The sequence below is a fragment of the Dasypus novemcinctus genome, chromosome 2 (genome assembly GCF_030445035.2).
Source record: "Dasypus novemcinctus isolate mDasNov1 chromosome 2, mDasNov1.1.hap2, whole genome shotgun sequence".
NCBI classification, from domain to species: domain Eukaryota; kingdom Metazoa; phylum Chordata; class Mammalia; order Cingulata; family Dasypodidae; genus Dasypus; species Dasypus novemcinctus.
This window is the reverse complement of record NC_080674.1, coordinates 47,202,154-47,218,408: the sequence shown is the minus strand read 5'-3', so window position 1 is coordinate 47,218,408 and position 16,255 is coordinate 47,202,154. Positions and strand designations below refer to the sequence as shown.

Sequence of the window (16,255 nt, the reverse complement as noted above, 5' to 3'; positions counted from 1 at the left end):
GTTCTTTCTTCTTCATAGATTATCCCTTTTATTAATACATAGTGGCCTTCTTTGTTTCTTACAATAGTTTTGCATTTAAAGTCCATTCTGTCTGACTTTAGCATAGCTATTCCCACCCTTTTTTGGTTATTGTTTGCATGTAAAATGGTTTTCCAACCATTCACTTTTAGCCTCGTTGTGACTCTGGGTCTAAGGGGAATTTCTTGTGGACAGTATATATTATAGATGGGTCATATTTCTTTATCCATTCTGCTGATCTGTGTTTCTTGATTGTAAAGTCAAGTCATTAACATTCAGTGTTATTAATATCAAGGAATTACTTGTATTAGCCATATTTTCTTTACGCTTATGTATGCCACATGTTATTTTTATTTATCTTTTTATCTTTTTAGCTATTCTTACACTCTTTTTAGAGTTATTCTCTCCTTTCCTCTTTTTTCCTTTAAACCTGAAGAAATCATTTTAGTATTTATTGAAGGGCAGGTTTCTTATTGACCAACTCTCTTAACTTCTGTTCATCTGTGAATATTTTGAACTCTCCCTCAGTTTTGAATGCCAGCTTTGCTGGTTAGAGAATTCTTGGCTGGAAGCTTTTTTTCTTTTAGCACCTTAACTACGTCATACCACTGCCTTCTTACATGGTTTCAGATGAGAAAGCAGCACTTAATCTTATTGACCTTCCTTTGTATGTGATGAATCTCTTTTTTCTTGCTGCTTTCAGTATTGTCTCTTTGTTTTGAGCATTGGATAATTTGACAAGTATATGTTTTGGGGTAGGCTGTTAGGATTTATATTCTTTGGGGTGTGCTGGACTTCCTGGACATGTATGTCCATATCCCTCAATAGAGTTAGGAATTTTCAGCCATTATTTCCTCCAAAACTCCTTCTGCCGCCTTTCCCTTCTCTTGTTCCTCTGGGATGCCTATAATGCATGTCTGTGCATTTCATGTTGTCATTCAAGTCCCTAAATCCCTGCTGGATTCTTTCTATCTTTTTATCTATCTGTTCTATTATCTGTCTGATTACAGATGTACTGTCTTCCATATTGGTAATTCTTTCCTCTGCCTGTCTGCCTGTTATATGCTTCCAGTGTATTTTTTATTTCTTGCACTGTGCCATTCATCACCATCATATCCATTATCTTTTTATGTATGTTTATAATTTCTTTGGTATGTTCTCCCAGGGTCTTCTTAATATCCTTAATCTCTTCCTTCACTTCACTAAGTTCATTCATTATATTTGTTTGGATCCTTGATTATTTGTTCCTCATTCTGCATCTCCGTTTGTTCATCAACTGGGCCATGTCTTCCTGTTTCTTAGTATGGCTTGTGATTTTTTGTTGGTGCATTGGCATCTATTTATCTTGATAGGTTTATTCAGTTGGTTATCTTCTCTTTCTACTCTAGGGTTTTATTTTCTTGTTGTTTTGTGTGTCATAAGCTTTCAGTTTGACATTTTGTTCCTCTTATTCTTTTTCCCTGCTGTTGTCTGTGTTCCCTTGGGAAAAAAATTAGGGCCACAGAAAAGGAAAGAGATAGGAAAAGAAGAAGAATACTACAAGAATAATTTTTAAAATGTAGAAGATGAGCCATACAAGACCTAGGAAAATAAATAATTAACAAAAGTAAAAAATCATATGAAGTACAGAGGAATAAGATAAAAAAAAGTGAAATAGAAAAAATGAAATGAGAAACAAAATAGAGGAAAATATATAGAATGACTTAAAAGTCCAGAGTGATGAGAAGAGATGAAAAGATAAAAGAAAAAAGAAAAGAAAAGGTAAAAAAGCAAGGAAAGAAAACAGAGGGAAAAAAAGAGTTAGAGAGAATATAAAAATTTTAAAAATTGAAGACCAAACAAAAAAGAGGTGGAATGAATGCAAAACAACAGAAAACAGGAGATAGAAAAAATAAAGGAAAGAAAAGAAATAACATACATAGAAAAAGATCACTAAAAGAACATAATGGGGGAACAAAGAAAGGGGAAACCCAACAAACAAGAAACAAAACAGCAGCAACAACAACAACAAAAAACAACCAAGGAAAACCATCCTTCTCTTTAGCTCCTAAGGAGCTTCTCAGGCTGCTGGTGTTCATCAATCAGTCACCCTGCAGCCTGCCCTCTGTAGGTGATATACTGGGTTTTAGCAATTCAAATTTTAAAAATTAAGACAACAACAACAACAAAACAGATCCAAGAAAGCCTAAAACAAAATAAATGTCTAGATGATATATATATGAATATGAATGTCTATTGACATATATATATCAGGCTAGATGCCTGATAACCAGATCATTCACCATCTTGGTAGACCCAGGAATTGAACCAGGGGACTTATATATGAAAGGTAGGAATTCTTTCACTGAGCTAAATCATATTCTTAAGTTAACAACTCTCAGAGAGCTATCTGTCTCCTTTCCCCCGGCATTATGAGACTTCTATAGGTTGCTAGAATTCTGCTGATTAGATGCCTGTCCTTGCCCACTCTCTAATCTAATTGCTTTTTCTTGCTGGGAAGGGGCTGGGCATGACAGGTCTGAGGATATACATTGTATGATTTCAATATTCTTGAATTTGTTGAGACTTGTGTTGTGACTTCATATATGGTCTATCCTGGAGAATGAGCCATGTGCACTCAAGAAGAATACGTATTCTGTTTTTGTGAAGTGCTTTATATGTACTAGTTGTTTGGAGTTTTCCTGTTTACAGAAGTTTGGTTGTTCCCTCTGTTTCCCACGAGGCAAATCTTCCTTTCCTGGTTTATGTAACTGACATGATTTTACCCTAGATTGTCTGTCTTTAAGTTTCTTACACTCCTTTCATAGCTGTTTTTGCCTAGATGGCAAATTCTGGGAGGAGGGTCATGCCAGAGATGACTTTCCTAACTCAGTCCTTCCCAGCTGCAACAGGGCCGGGGGTCCATGCAGGGGCACATACCAGTTGCACAGTGCCCCGTGGAAGTGGTGAGGGGGAGCACCAAGTGCTTTTTCCATGGCTCCTCCAAGCTGAGTTTTCTTGGCCTCCCCAGCAAATGCAGCTCTTCAACTTATTGTCTCCACAGCCCTGAGGAAACCTAGCACCTTTAAATCTCCTCTACCTCAGCTTTTGTCTGGGGTAGGTTGAAACAATGGCCACTCTCAGAGCTAGACCCCCAAAGATCTGAAGTCACTAATGAAAAGTCTTGACCACTGATCAGCCACACCCTCCTCTGGAAGAGTCCATTTATGTCCTTTTCTGTCACCAGTGAGCTAGCTAGAGGCTGAATGCATGGTGACCTGCTACAAGAATGGGGCATTGGTACTGCCAGCTACTGCATGGCGAGAGCAATTTATTGCTCTTTACCATAATTTATCAGCCTCTTCCCAGTGCTCTACAGTGTTCTTCTGGTCTCTGGAATTTCAAAAATAGTTGTTTCAGACAGTTCCTGCCTGTTTAATAGTTGTTCTGGTGGCAGGACTGAGTCTGGAGCTTCCTACTTGGCCATCTTCCCACAATCCCCTCCTTACAACTGTGTTTTTATATATAGAATAGTGGACAGAACATGGGATTTGACATCAGAAAACCTGGGTTTGTTTCTTAGCTTTGCTGCTTTGCCATTGAATAATGTGGGGCAAGTGTTCTAACCTCTCTGCACTTCTATTTCCACATTTGTAAATTTGGGTTTACCCAGTAGGGTTGGTGAGAGATATAATGTATATGGCACCTATTACAATCTCTGGAAAATAGTGGATGTTCAGTAAACTCTTATTACATATGTTCATGAGTGATGGTAGATTACTGTCAGGATCACAGTGTGGGTAGGACACTCCATTGAACTCACTCCTTTTCTCCCAATAGTACAGAGAAAGTACTTTGTGCTATTCCATTAACATTCCTTTTACCTGAAAAATCTAGCCCAAGGGCAGTTTCACTGTTACCACAACTTCCACTTGGAACTGTTAAGGATTACTTTATCATACTCCATTAAATTTCCAGTTCCTGCCTTGTGTAGTCTATGGAATTCTTTTCCTGAAATGCACCCCCAGCTCCCTCCTGCCCTTCCTGTGCCCTGGTCCACAACCCAGATAACACCTGTTAGGCCTTCAAAACTGAGCTCAGGCACAGGCGTCTTTTGTTTCCTATTATTCTAACAGGCTAAGCTTGTTCCTGTCTCAGGGCTTTGGCCCTTGCTGGTCCCTACCCCTTGCATCACTCTGCTCCCAGACATTTATAGACTGGCTCCTTTTCTTCCTTCAAGTACCAGATTAACTTTCAATATTTCAGAGAGGTCTTTCCTAACCACCTCATGCACTTTCTATCTCATTACATTGCATTATTTTCTTTTAGGATTATCACTACCTGAGGTCATCTCAACTTACTAGTTTTCTTTCATGGTATTCAGCCTCTCCCCACTAAGCTCAACTGCATCAGAAATTGTGTATGTCTACCACATATAAACCCTCAGCCTAGAAGAGTACCTGACATGAGGTAGCGCTCAGTAAAGATTTTCAAATGTGATAAATAAATAAATACCAAGGCTTTCCTGACCACCAGGCTGGATTAGATACTTCTTTAAACTTCCACCATCCTTTGGGCATGCCTCTTTGTATAGCTCTTGAATTATATTTACTAATTGTGCTATTTAAAAATACCTCCAAGCATCCTCTTATAGTAGTGATCATTCCAGTTGGGGAAGAGATTTAGTAATCAGTAGGATTTTTAAGCCATTTTCCAATAGGAACTCATTCATGGGTCTGTTGAGAGAACATCTCTCTGGAAACCCTGAGCCTGCCTTGGAATGTAGCACTAAAGTAGAAGTGTCATTGTTTAGTCAGATAGGGAAAGGGCTCTCCCTCAGCTCCTACATGATGTGGAAGGATTATGGAAGCCCTGCATGTCATGGAGAGGAGAGGAAGCTGACATTCTGATTGGCAGGATTGAGGAGTTTTGATGCAAAAGGGGCTTAGGGAACCTGTAGCTGAGGGCTGCCATAGGGCTGCTGAAGGCAGACTACTGGGAAAGGAACAAATGAAAGCTCTGGTGAGCCTTAGTATAAAAGCAGGAAAAACTTCTGCAACCTCCAACAGCTTCTGACACCAAATGTGAATACTGCATTAACTCAATTCAATTCTGATGATAACCAAGAATTAGGCCAGACTCCACAGGTTACGGGAAATCCATAGGACTGTCTGCAGTAAAACACCAGCTTCAAGTTCAAGAGTCCCCAGGGCCACCCACACTTCTGATCACCTGGCTACAAATTAGGGCATAGCCCCTTGTATTTGATAATTTGCTGGAATGACTCACAGAACTCCCTGAAAGGCTCTACTTATGATCATAGTTTTACTATAGTAAAAGGATACAAATAAGAAACCAAAAGAAGAACATAAATGGTGAGGTTCGGAAGCGTCTCAAAACAAGCTTCCATGTCCTTTCCATATGCAGTCAGAATGCGTCACCCTCTGGCATATTGATGCATATTATCAATCAAGGAAGTTTCTCTGAGCTTCACGTTTATATGGGGTATCATTATATAGACGTGATTGATAGAATCAATGCCCATATGTTTGAACCAATCTCCAGCCCTACTCCCGGAGCCTGGAGAGAGATTGGGCTGGCATGATGTGGTTCAAAGCCCCAAACCCCTAATCACGTGGATGGTCTTTCTGTGTGGCCAGCCCCATACCCTAAGACTACATTATGGCTGGTCCCACCCTCTCAGCTTGTTTATGTGTAAACTATCAGGAAGTGGTCTGGAGGACCCATTTTTAAACAAGGATATTCCTATCATAGGAAAGGTTATACATTTAGAGCTTACTTCCGAGGAACTAGGGACAAAGACCAGCCAAGTTTTTCATTATACTACATTTGGGATTTTGCAGCATTGGAGAGGGCAAAGGTGGAGTCCTGGTCAGCAGAGAGAGGCAAGTACAGGAATTCACATGTATTAATAAAACTGAGCCCTCACTTGTGATGCAACAAAATCTAAGTAAGATCCCTGGGGCACCAAGATGCCATCTTGTCAAGTAGAAGGGCTTGGGAGAAACAGCCCTGCCTGGGAATTAAAACTTTGAGTTGACCAAATAGTTAGGCAAAATAAAACTGTTTAAACCAGAAGAGATGGAAATATGTTCAATTGGCAAATTGAAAAGGTATCTCCCACCTCACTCCCTCCTACTCATTGTCTAGTGACATAGAGACTGGGAAGTTCAGATTCTTTACTAAAAAAATAAGGAATGGTAACTTTCTACTTTTTTGCATTTGAGTCGTAGTGTGAAACCCAGCCCCTTGTTATATTTATTTTTCTCTTTCCTGCTCCTCTCTTCTTTAGACTATAAGCTCTTTGAGAACAGCGCCTAAGCCTTTGACTAGCACCAGTGGAACCACAAATAAGAGATGCATATGTAATTTTAAATTTTCTTGTAACCACATTAATTTTTAAAAAAGCAAAAAGAAATAGGTTAAATTAATTTTAAATATATTATTTAATGCACTATAATAAAAATATCATTAAAACATGTAATCTATATAAAGTTAATTAACAAGATATTTACATTCTTTCTTTTGTAGTAAGTCTTCAAAATCTGGTGTGTATTTTACATTTACAGCACATCACAATTTGGACTAGCTACCTTTCAATTGCTCAATAATCTAATTCAGCTAGTGCTCATTTTATTGGACAGCATAAGACCAGCACAATACCTGCCACATAACAATAGCAGATAAAAAGTAAACATTTGTTCAATGGATGAATGAATAATTTAAAAATGTTATTATAATATCTTTCTGCCTTTTAAGAAGTTTTGCTCCTTTCAAAGTAGGTCACTATAATATCTAGCTTGATGGAAGCATCTATAGTGCTTGGTGGAAGCATCTATAGTGCTTGGCCTATAATGCTTATCCTTAATTTTAGAAACAACATAATAAAATACTTATTTTAACATATCTTAAATGTGCATTCAAATATTGGCTTCACTGTGCTTGTATCAAATCATGGCTCAGAAAAACTTGCATTCCCTTCCTTATTAAATATATGTATACTTTGCCCTCAATTTCTTGGTCCACAGATATTTCTGTAGCCTGGTATAATCTATTATTATAATCATAAAATCCCAGAGGCTTCTTTTTAAAATTCAATTGAGATGTTCTGTATCTGATTACTAACCCATTTTGCTCTCCATTGCTTGACTTCCCAATAATCAACAACCATGCTCACTGTGCTTAGTTGAAGATTAATTTTCTTAAAAAGACAGCCTCTGTAGGAGGTTCTGGTTGTATAAAGTGATCATCCTCACAATTATCTGGCTAATTATTTCGTACTTTGTACTCCTGGATTTGGAACTATTTGCTATCCCTTTCAAAGGGCAAAACTGTATCTTCTTTCTTGTGTGTGTCCCTACTGCCTTTCAGCACATTCTTATCTGCCAAGAATTTTTCATTTTCCCCTCAAAAGTGTTGGTGGTCACAATCAGGCAATGTCTCTCTTTCTCCTAATCACCCTGTTACTCAAATAACATCAGTTCTGGAAGAGAATAAATGTCATGGGCAATAGCATAGCAGAGTGATAACCATTTTGGGGTACCCTCTCTTCCGAGTAATTTATGTCACCACCTCACAGTGGTATCATTTCCAACATATTTTGCCACTTTGCTGCTAAGAATGTCCTTTACTAAGCATCTATAGAGAATAATAAATTTCACATAACAGGTATAGGCGATGCAAGAATTATCAATTGATCCCTTTTCATCAGCATTCCTGGGTGATAATGAAACTGAGATGGGGAGAGATACAAACAACTCAGAAACTCTCATCGTCTCTCACTAAAGCTAAATATTATGGTTTCTCTATCTGAAGAGGAGACCAGGCAGAGGCAGAGTAATTTTAAGGCCATAATTGGCCTCCACTGGATCCCCCCAAATAGTGTTTCAATAATTTCCTATAGCTTGAATTGCTCCTCTCAATTTTCAGGGGGAGCTAGGCAGTCGTTGTCCTATGTATTCACTCTCCTGACAAATTGTCAGACCCCTTCCTTCTTTCAACAACCAATCACTTACCACTTACCACATGTCAAACTTGTAAGATACAGAGAGGAAATGGCCAAAGAGAGTTCCTTTCCTCAGCGAGCAAGGCCTAGCGAAATCCTTGAACTCAGGATCAACTTCCCTGCTCATGCAATGTCTCGCACACTCCTCAGTGATGTCTAACCCCAAACTATATTGTTTTAGGGTTAGTTAGAAAGAAATTGCCCCAATGGCAGACTCCTTTAAAAGTCAAAGCTGTTTTGAACAGAAGTGACAAATTTTGGTATTTACAATATTTACAGTTTTACAAATTCTGGGGTACGTATTCGCCTCCAATTTGTGATACAGGTGCATTAGGCTGCTCTGAAAACTAGAAAACGTTCAGATTGCATTCAGAGGAAGAGTTTCAGAAATCTTACAGGTGAAGCCTAGCGCCTGTTGCTAGGCGACAAGACAAACTCCTAAGCAGGGACCAACTCGCCTCGCACATTTGACCATCTCTCCCCAGCGGTGGGACGCGGAGGCCCCATTGGCTCCATCTCTCTCGCTGAGCTCCAATTGGTCGGAGAACCTCTCACTCCGCTCCCGTTGGCTATCGCTGCCTCTCGCCGCTCTGTCATTGGCAGGCGGGCTCTCGGGCCACTCTCGTCACTCTCTCACCCCACTTCCTCGGCCCTCCGACTTTGTCCCCGCCCCTTCCCCCGCCCTTCCAGCCACGAGGGAAAACCCGCCTCTAGCTTCTCTCTGATTGGGAGAAGCTGGGCTAGGGGGCGGGCACTGTCGGACTACTCTGCGGGCCTTTATTGGCTCCTGGAGCCTCTGTCCCGCCTCCCACGGGCTCCCGGCGGTGCGGGAGTCCCGTCGGTGGGTGGCTATAAAACTGGTGGCTGAGGGGAGGCGCCGCGTACGGTTCTGAGGCGGCTCGCTCACTTTCGTCGGCCACCGCCCGGTCACGTTTGGGTGAGTGTCTCGCGCGGGGAAGGGAACTGGGCTGCTGAAGCGCCGCGAGCCTGCTGAGGGCCGGGCGGAGGCGTTGTCCTTGACTAGGCCCGACAGAGCTCAAACTCCGGTCAGGCGGAGGTATGGACCTGGCCCCGGGCGACCCGGCCCCCGGAGCTGGAGCCGTGTGGCGTCTCCACTGCCAGGGGCCTGGGGCTGCCGTGGCGGGTCGGAGGATGGCACTGTCGCCGAGGGGAGAAGGCGAACGGGCGTTGAATTCCAGGTGTTCAATAGATATGGTCAGGGTGGTTGGAGGTGCCAGGGAGGTGACTTTGACGACCGGAGGGGAATTTGGGAGGCCTCAGAACAGGAGGAAGGATTTGGGCTGCCAGGACATTCTCGGAGTCCTGGATCAGGGATGGACGCGAGGAATGGGAAGGCTCTGGCTTTTATTAGGTGGAAGCTTGTAGGTTGGCAGGGGGTGTGTCCTCGCGCCACCACAGGTAGGGAGTTGATGGAAGGAAAGAGCTGTATCACTTCCCTAGGTTCAAGTGGAAGAAAGCATGACGACCGTGATTTAAACTTGGCAGAGTGGTGGGGCTCTTGACAGCTTCCGTCTGTGCTTGCTTCATATATCACAGATTCCTCCCTCCCCCCTTCCTGTCTCCATATTTTTTTATACCATGCCTTTTTAAAAATTTTTATTTATTTTTAACATAGGTTTCTCGCTTGTTTAGAAACCCCTCATCTCCTTCTGTCCATATCTTCAGGACCAGCGTGACGCGAGATATAATGATGTAGTGAGCAGGCACCCATGGGCCCTCACGCACACAGCAGGTTGTGAATTAAGCCAAGGACATTTCAAAACCAAATATATGGAGAAATTTTTGAGAACCTGTGACCTGCCTTGACCAGTGATAGAGAAAGGATTGTTCTGACCTGCCCTGGAGGAGGGAATTGGGGAAGGGGTAATGTGAGATTGGCCCTGCTTGTAGTGCTTGTCCTGTGGCGGTGGCATCACTGTCTTCTTTCATTGCTCTCCTCTGCTGTAGCTCCTCCTTCCTGATGCTCTTTCCAACCTGCTGCAGTTGGATGGTGTGTTCTAGCTGTTGCTTTAAAGAACTAACACTTGTTCTATTTCAGGGATGAATCATGAAAAACAATGGCAAGATAAAGTGACAAAATCAAGATGAAGAGAAGTGCTCCTGTAGTTAACAGATTTTTCCTTTGACATGGGTTTTGGACTTTTAATGCACAAATTCTTTCAGAAGGAAGGCAGACTGAAAGTCCTTAACTTCCACCTGCTAAATGGTTCTTTGTAGTTTGAGACATCTAAGCAACTTGTGTTCGTTCTTTGACCAAAATTATTATTATTACTTTTAAATTTCAGTTAGTTATGTGTGGAGAAGAAAGAAGACTGGGATACCTTACCTTGTAGGAGGGGGAAACACTTCATTCTGTGTCTAACCTTTGTAGATCTCTTTACGTTTTAAGTGTGCCCTTTATTCCCCTAGTTCAATTCTAATTGTCGTCAGTAACTCTAATTCTCAGAAGTTAAAAGGATATTATGTTTGGGGCCATAGTAGTATCATTTTTTAGGCTAATTGTGGGCCTTTTTTATTTTGTTGTCATCTTAAATAATCCTCAGAGTGCTTCCTTTAACTGTGGTCTTGAGATTTTTTTGACTTAGATCTTTATATACCTTTTCTCTAATGCAAATACTAGATGTTGATGTAACTTAGGTTTCCTGGGTCCTCTAGGTTTGTTTAAAACCTTGTCAGATCTTCTATAATGCAATGGATGTGGAATTGGATGTGGAGGGTTGCAGTTGGGGTTGTGGGCCATGTGTCAGAATCTGATTATTTCAGTGGAAAAGGAATATACAGCCTTAGAGTTTTATAGTGGGTTACCAAAATACCAATGTCAAAAAAGGTATGATATTTTAGTTTCTCAAGAAGGTGGTATGGATTAAAAAGATTGAGAAACATATGACCTAATCTGATGGGATGGTGCTGAACTAGATTCTTAATCTAGTCACGCTAGTGCCTGGCAGGTGGTGGTTGTTTACTGAATGTCTGTTATGTAAGCATAGTTAGAACACTAGAGAAGATGCTAATCTGTCAAAATTCAGTCCATCTTTATAGCATTCGTGGTTGTGAGTGTTGTATGCATGTCCTTTTCTGATTCCATTTGGTCATCTTAAATGTTTTAGTTTAGAATCTTGGAACAGTTGAAATCAACCATTACCTTGAACAGCAGCAGTACAGAGCCAATTTCCTTAAACTCCGGGACAGTGTTTCGTGGTGCACCTTCTTTCATGAGTGATGAGATGGACATTGATCATGTCATCCTTAAGTAGCACAGCAGTCCTCTGTGAATGTTTTTTCTTCTATTTCTTTTTTTTTTCTCTAGTGTGTCCACATGTTCTCTTTCTTTCTTTCTTTCTGTCTTTCTCTTCCCCCACCCTGCAGCTTATTTCAAAAGTGATCGCAAAAAGAACAATTTCCTGTTGAGAGCTGCTACAAGTACTTTAATCTAACAGATTTGTTCTATAGTTGTTATATCTACAAAATTAGCCCCTTCCCAGCAAGAGTCTAGGAATCTAGTATAGATATAGACAAGAAGACAAGCCCATCACTGGTTCCCATAAACTAGTAGGATATGAAGACTACAGTGTGTATGGCACACCTTCTATAGGAGTACAGGGTCCTGATTAGAAAAATCAGTTTGTGTGGTTGCTCTAGGAAACCTTCCTGGAAGAGGTAACTTAGATCAAGGCTCTGCAGTATGAGTAGAATCTCTGATAGAGAGATGCAGGCCCTTTGGTGGAGACAAGCAGTGACCTCCACATTTTTTATGTGGAGAACTAGACTAGAGTGTACAGGTATGGCAAGGCCTTCCGAACAGAAGTTTTCACTTGCTTGCTCCTAAGAAGGGGTGGTTGCCAGTTCATTCTCAATTTCCTGGATTTCTTTCCTGTAACAATGAAAAGAATCATCAGGTAACTTCTTACCATTTGTCATGTACCACAGTGTACTGGATGAACTTCTGTGACCCCTCATTTGAATCATGACTAAGGAGGGAATGAGAAGGAGGAATTCAAAACATTGAATAAGCCCCAGAAGAGCCCAGACATACCATTTAGGGAAGGAGCTTTGGCAATAGCATCTTGGCCTGAACCTGTTGGCCTTAGGCAGGCTTATCATTCTTTGGTTGTAATCTTTGCCAAGCTGGAATACCCTTATTTCTTGGTGTAGTCTCTAAACAAGCTTAATGGTAGCCTCCCTGGAGCTTGGGATTCATTAGGTGCTCTATCACTTGCTCTGAAAAGATCTTATGTTAGAAATAAGGTGATGATAGTCTTGAGGCTTTGGCAGTACTGGTTTAGTGAGAATAAAGAACCCTCCCAACAGTTACAGTAGAGAATGGGAAAAGATCAGGCACGATCCTGATCTGTTCGTTTTTCCTGAAATAGCATTCACTGTTTCCATTTCCTTTCCTAGGTCCAGACCTATCTCCTAAGAGCTTCTTTTACTAGTGACCATGTAGACTTTGATGATGTCATCCTTAAGTAGCACAGCAGTCCTCTGTGAATCTTTTTTCTGTTTCTTTTGTATTTGCTGTAGTGCACCCATGCCTTCCCCCTTTCCCTTCCTTCCCTCAATCTCCCTCCCCTCAAACCTCCCTCCCTAATTTAAAAAATCAAAATTGAAAGAGGGAATATTGATAGGGATATTAGGTTTGGGAGATTTTTCCTTGACGTCAGTAATGTACATATACATGCATTACTTTGAGAAGAAATATAATAAGTTGTTTTAATAGTCTTAGTATGGAGAAGTGGACTTCTCACTGGTGAGGCAAAAACAGGATTTTCTCTTTATTCTCTTGAGACTGTTTAAATAATTTGCTGAGTTTTTAAATTATCGGTTTTTGAGGAGAGGTTGATAAACTCAGGTGATGAAGTAAAAGGAATTGAGGCTGTGAAGAGCTCACAAATGATCTAGTCACAAAAAAGAAGTAAATAGCACCAGAATGTAGTCTCCAGTTAATCAGGCAAGGATCTATGCTAAATTTGCCAATTATATTATTCCAAAGCATATTCATATATACCTTTTTATCTCTGCAATGAGCCAGCTATAGGGAGGTATTAGCTCCATTTTACAATTGAGGAAATCAAGAGGGTCAAAGAGATACCTTGATTTGCTGAACCCAGAAACTCCCAAGTGCAGAACAGGCTCTTGAATGTGTGGATCTCTTGATTCCAGAAATTTGCCAGCTTTGCCAGTACAACTTATTTCTCTTTCTTTCCCCCAATTCTTTTTTTAAAAAAATCAAACTTTATTTCAAATTCAAAAAATAAAATAACAGACAAAAAGGTAGCTCAACAAATTATAGAAGCATTACTCTAAAATGTTCTGCCCAGACACTTTTGTCTCATCTAATCCCAAAAACAAACTCATTTGTTCCACTAGTGTTCAGAAAGGTATACAGATGAACACAGATTAATGACATAATAAAGGTCTCCTTGTTAATGAAGAAGAGAAAATAAATGCTTAATCATATATCTCACAAAACCAAGCCCTATATTCTTTTTTTGACCTTTAGCATTAATATAGTACTTTTCTTAGCTTTTGCTACAAAAATATTTCAAAATTGTTGTTAATTGTAATTTATGTTATATTAGTTATATTTTCCCCATGTATTTCCCCAATTCCAAAATTAGAAAATTATAAAGAAGACTACACCTTTCCCATCACTGTGCTTGATTTAAAGCCTTAAACAGTGATATAGCTTCTTATTATAGTTAAGTACCAGGACTGAACCTACCGCTTACTACGAGAGCTAATAAAAATAAGAAAAAAAAGGTTTTGTCAGCTTTACATATTGTTCCCCAACCCCTCCCCACCCCCCGGAAAAAGTAAAAGTCTGTACATAATGTAATTGGACAAGCAAATGTGGAAATATTTTATTTTAACTGACTTTGAATTGGAGTCATATTATTTGAATTTGCGTGGTGGTTTATGACTTTAAAAGTTCTTATTTGAAATTCCTAGTGCCTGAAGGAGGAAACAGAGTGACAGACCTGGAGACTGCAGTTCTTTATCCCTCACACAGGTATGGCATCCTGTCATGCTGCTAAAGGAAAATGCTCTTCTCTAATGGAAGGGGAAATTTTAATTTTTATCTTAGAGCAAATAACCATTTGGATGCATCATCCATTCGTAAAACCCCTTTTAGAGTTATGCCTTATCTTTAAAAATTAGTTAATGCCATAATGCTTCAAAAACTGTCTTATTTATACATTTTTTTACTACCCTTTAAAATCTAGAAACACATAAAAATTTAGTGTTGACTCATAAAGGAAAAATAATAGATAGTAAAATGTGACCACATAAACTGCTTAGAAACATTCACCAGTAAGCATCTTAGATTGTTTCCGAGTAGACTTCTGCAAAGCCCAAACTACCTTTATGGTCAGATACCAAGAAGCCTTAAATCTTGCAAGTTTTGGAGGTGGGAGGGAGAGGAAAACATTCATTTTACTTTTTAGGTTAAAATCATGTGTGCCAATAGTCTTTTTAAATGACAGTCTCAAAAGAGACATATCTGGGCTATGGATGAATATTTAAAATTAAATGAGATTGGATGGTAATTGCAAGTGTGTTGAACCAATAACCTAATTATTTGTAGTTGCTTTTTTTATGGAGCGCATCTCTTCTGATTCTTCTTTTTTGTGCTTCAGTATTATGATTTCCCATGTTTTTACTGATATTAGATTAGAAGACTAGTAGGATTTCATTTATTGGATGTTCAGCACATGCCGTCCTCTGGGCTAGGGAACGGGATACAAAGATGAACAAGGCACAGTTCTTGTTACAGTAGCTCCTTGTATAGTTCAAGGAGGCTGACCCTAAACACATTGAGGAGAACATTTGGGAGAGGGTAGAGGCAGAGAACCCAATTAGGAAGCCGGCATAATAGTCTGGGGGACTCATTTTGTATTCCTCACAAAAGCAGCCATTGAGGAGATAGGTCAGGGCTGCTCTCCTATCAGTTCTCCAGCTGATTTCCTACCCTCTTTTTTGCTTTGCTTGTTTTTATCTTTTGTTTCCAGTTCCCTTACATTCACAGATTTTAAAGATTCTTAGGGGATTATATTGGCTCCTTTTGTGTCCTCCTAGGCAGGAAGCACTCAGAAAGCACTAACAAAGGACTACCTTATCAGGCTGCTGTGCTAATTCTGGAAACAGAACAAGAAGCTCCTTTTGTCCACCAGAGGGAGTGAACCATCCCTTTAGGGAGAAAGCCTAGTTTGTTGATACTTTCTTATTGAAAGATACCTTTGGTGCTAGCTTCGGCAGCACATATACTAAAATTGGAACGATACAGAGAAGATTAGCATGGCCCCTGCAGCAAGGATGACATGCAAATTCGTGAAGCGTTCCATATTTTGGAGGCGTTTTCGGGACTTGGAGTTGTCCTGGGTGGTGCTTCAGGACAATTACGGAACATTGTAGATCCCACCAGGGCCCACTGGATGGAATGTGGGAGAGTACGGGCTATGATGTGGACCATTGACCATGAGATGCAGCGATGCCCAGAGATGTACTTACCAAATGCAATGGATATGTCATGATGATGGGAGAGAGTGCTGCTGTGGGGAGAGTGGGGGTGGGGGCAGTGGGGTTGAATGGGACTTCATATTTTTTGAATGTAATATTTTTAAAAAAATGAATAAAAAACAAAAACAAAAAACTTTGGAAGGTTTATAGAGTTTTGTATAAAACTGTACCTTCCCTAAAAAAAAAAGGAATTTAAAAAGAAAAGTTTAATATTTTATTATAATATTGTGAATATAGAATCTTTCTCTTTTTCACCTGTTTTGTTTTGTTTTCCAATACAATACTCTATAAAGAATAATAAAATACTCTCTTATTCATCAGCTGAAGATTAAAAATATATGCAGGGAGTGGATGTAACTCAAGTGTTTGAGCACTTGCTTCCCATGTACAAAGTTCCAGGTTCAATCCTGGTACCTCCCAAAAACAAAAACAAACAAGCAAATGAGAAAACCAACTCTCATGAACACCTGCTTCCCATTCCCATGTACGAGGTCATGGATTTAATCTCTGGTACCGCCTTAAAAAAAAAAAAAACTTGCATATATATATGCAAGTAAATCAAAACCACAATGAGATATCATTTCACACCTACTAGAATGGCCATTATTTAAAAAACAGAAAGCTACAAGTGTTGGAAAAGATGTGGAGAAATAGGAACATTCATTGCTGGTGGCAAAGTAAAATTGTTCAGCT

General features: G+C 40.0%; 1 protein-coding gene and 1 non-coding gene across 11 annotated transcripts in view; both read left to right on the top strand.

The window, feature by feature from the left end:
• HMGCS1 (3-hydroxy-3-methylglutaryl-CoA synthase 1) overlaps positions 1–16,255 on the top strand; it is a 70,082-nt gene that overhangs the window by 34,754 nt on the left and 19,073 nt on the right. For 2 of the 10 annotated variants that reach the window (XM_058308610.2, XM_058308629.2), the window contains one exon: positions 13,994–14,054. The exons of 2 other annotated variants lie outside the window; for them this stretch is intronic. In XM_058308610.2, coding sequence (XP_058164593.1) covers positions 13,994–14,054 — 61 coding nt within the window. Of the gene's footprint in view, positions 1–8,755; positions 9,223–13,993; positions 14,055–16,255 lie in introns of those variants that run through there. 6 more of the 10 variants (XM_058308621.2, XM_071208014.1, XM_058308638.2 and 3 more) reach the window with 6 other exon arrangements.
• Positions 15,286–15,393, top strand: LOC111759015 (U6 spliceosomal RNA). The gene has a single exon (XR_002793115.1). It is a non-coding gene; the product is annotated as a U6 spliceosomal RNA (small nuclear RNA).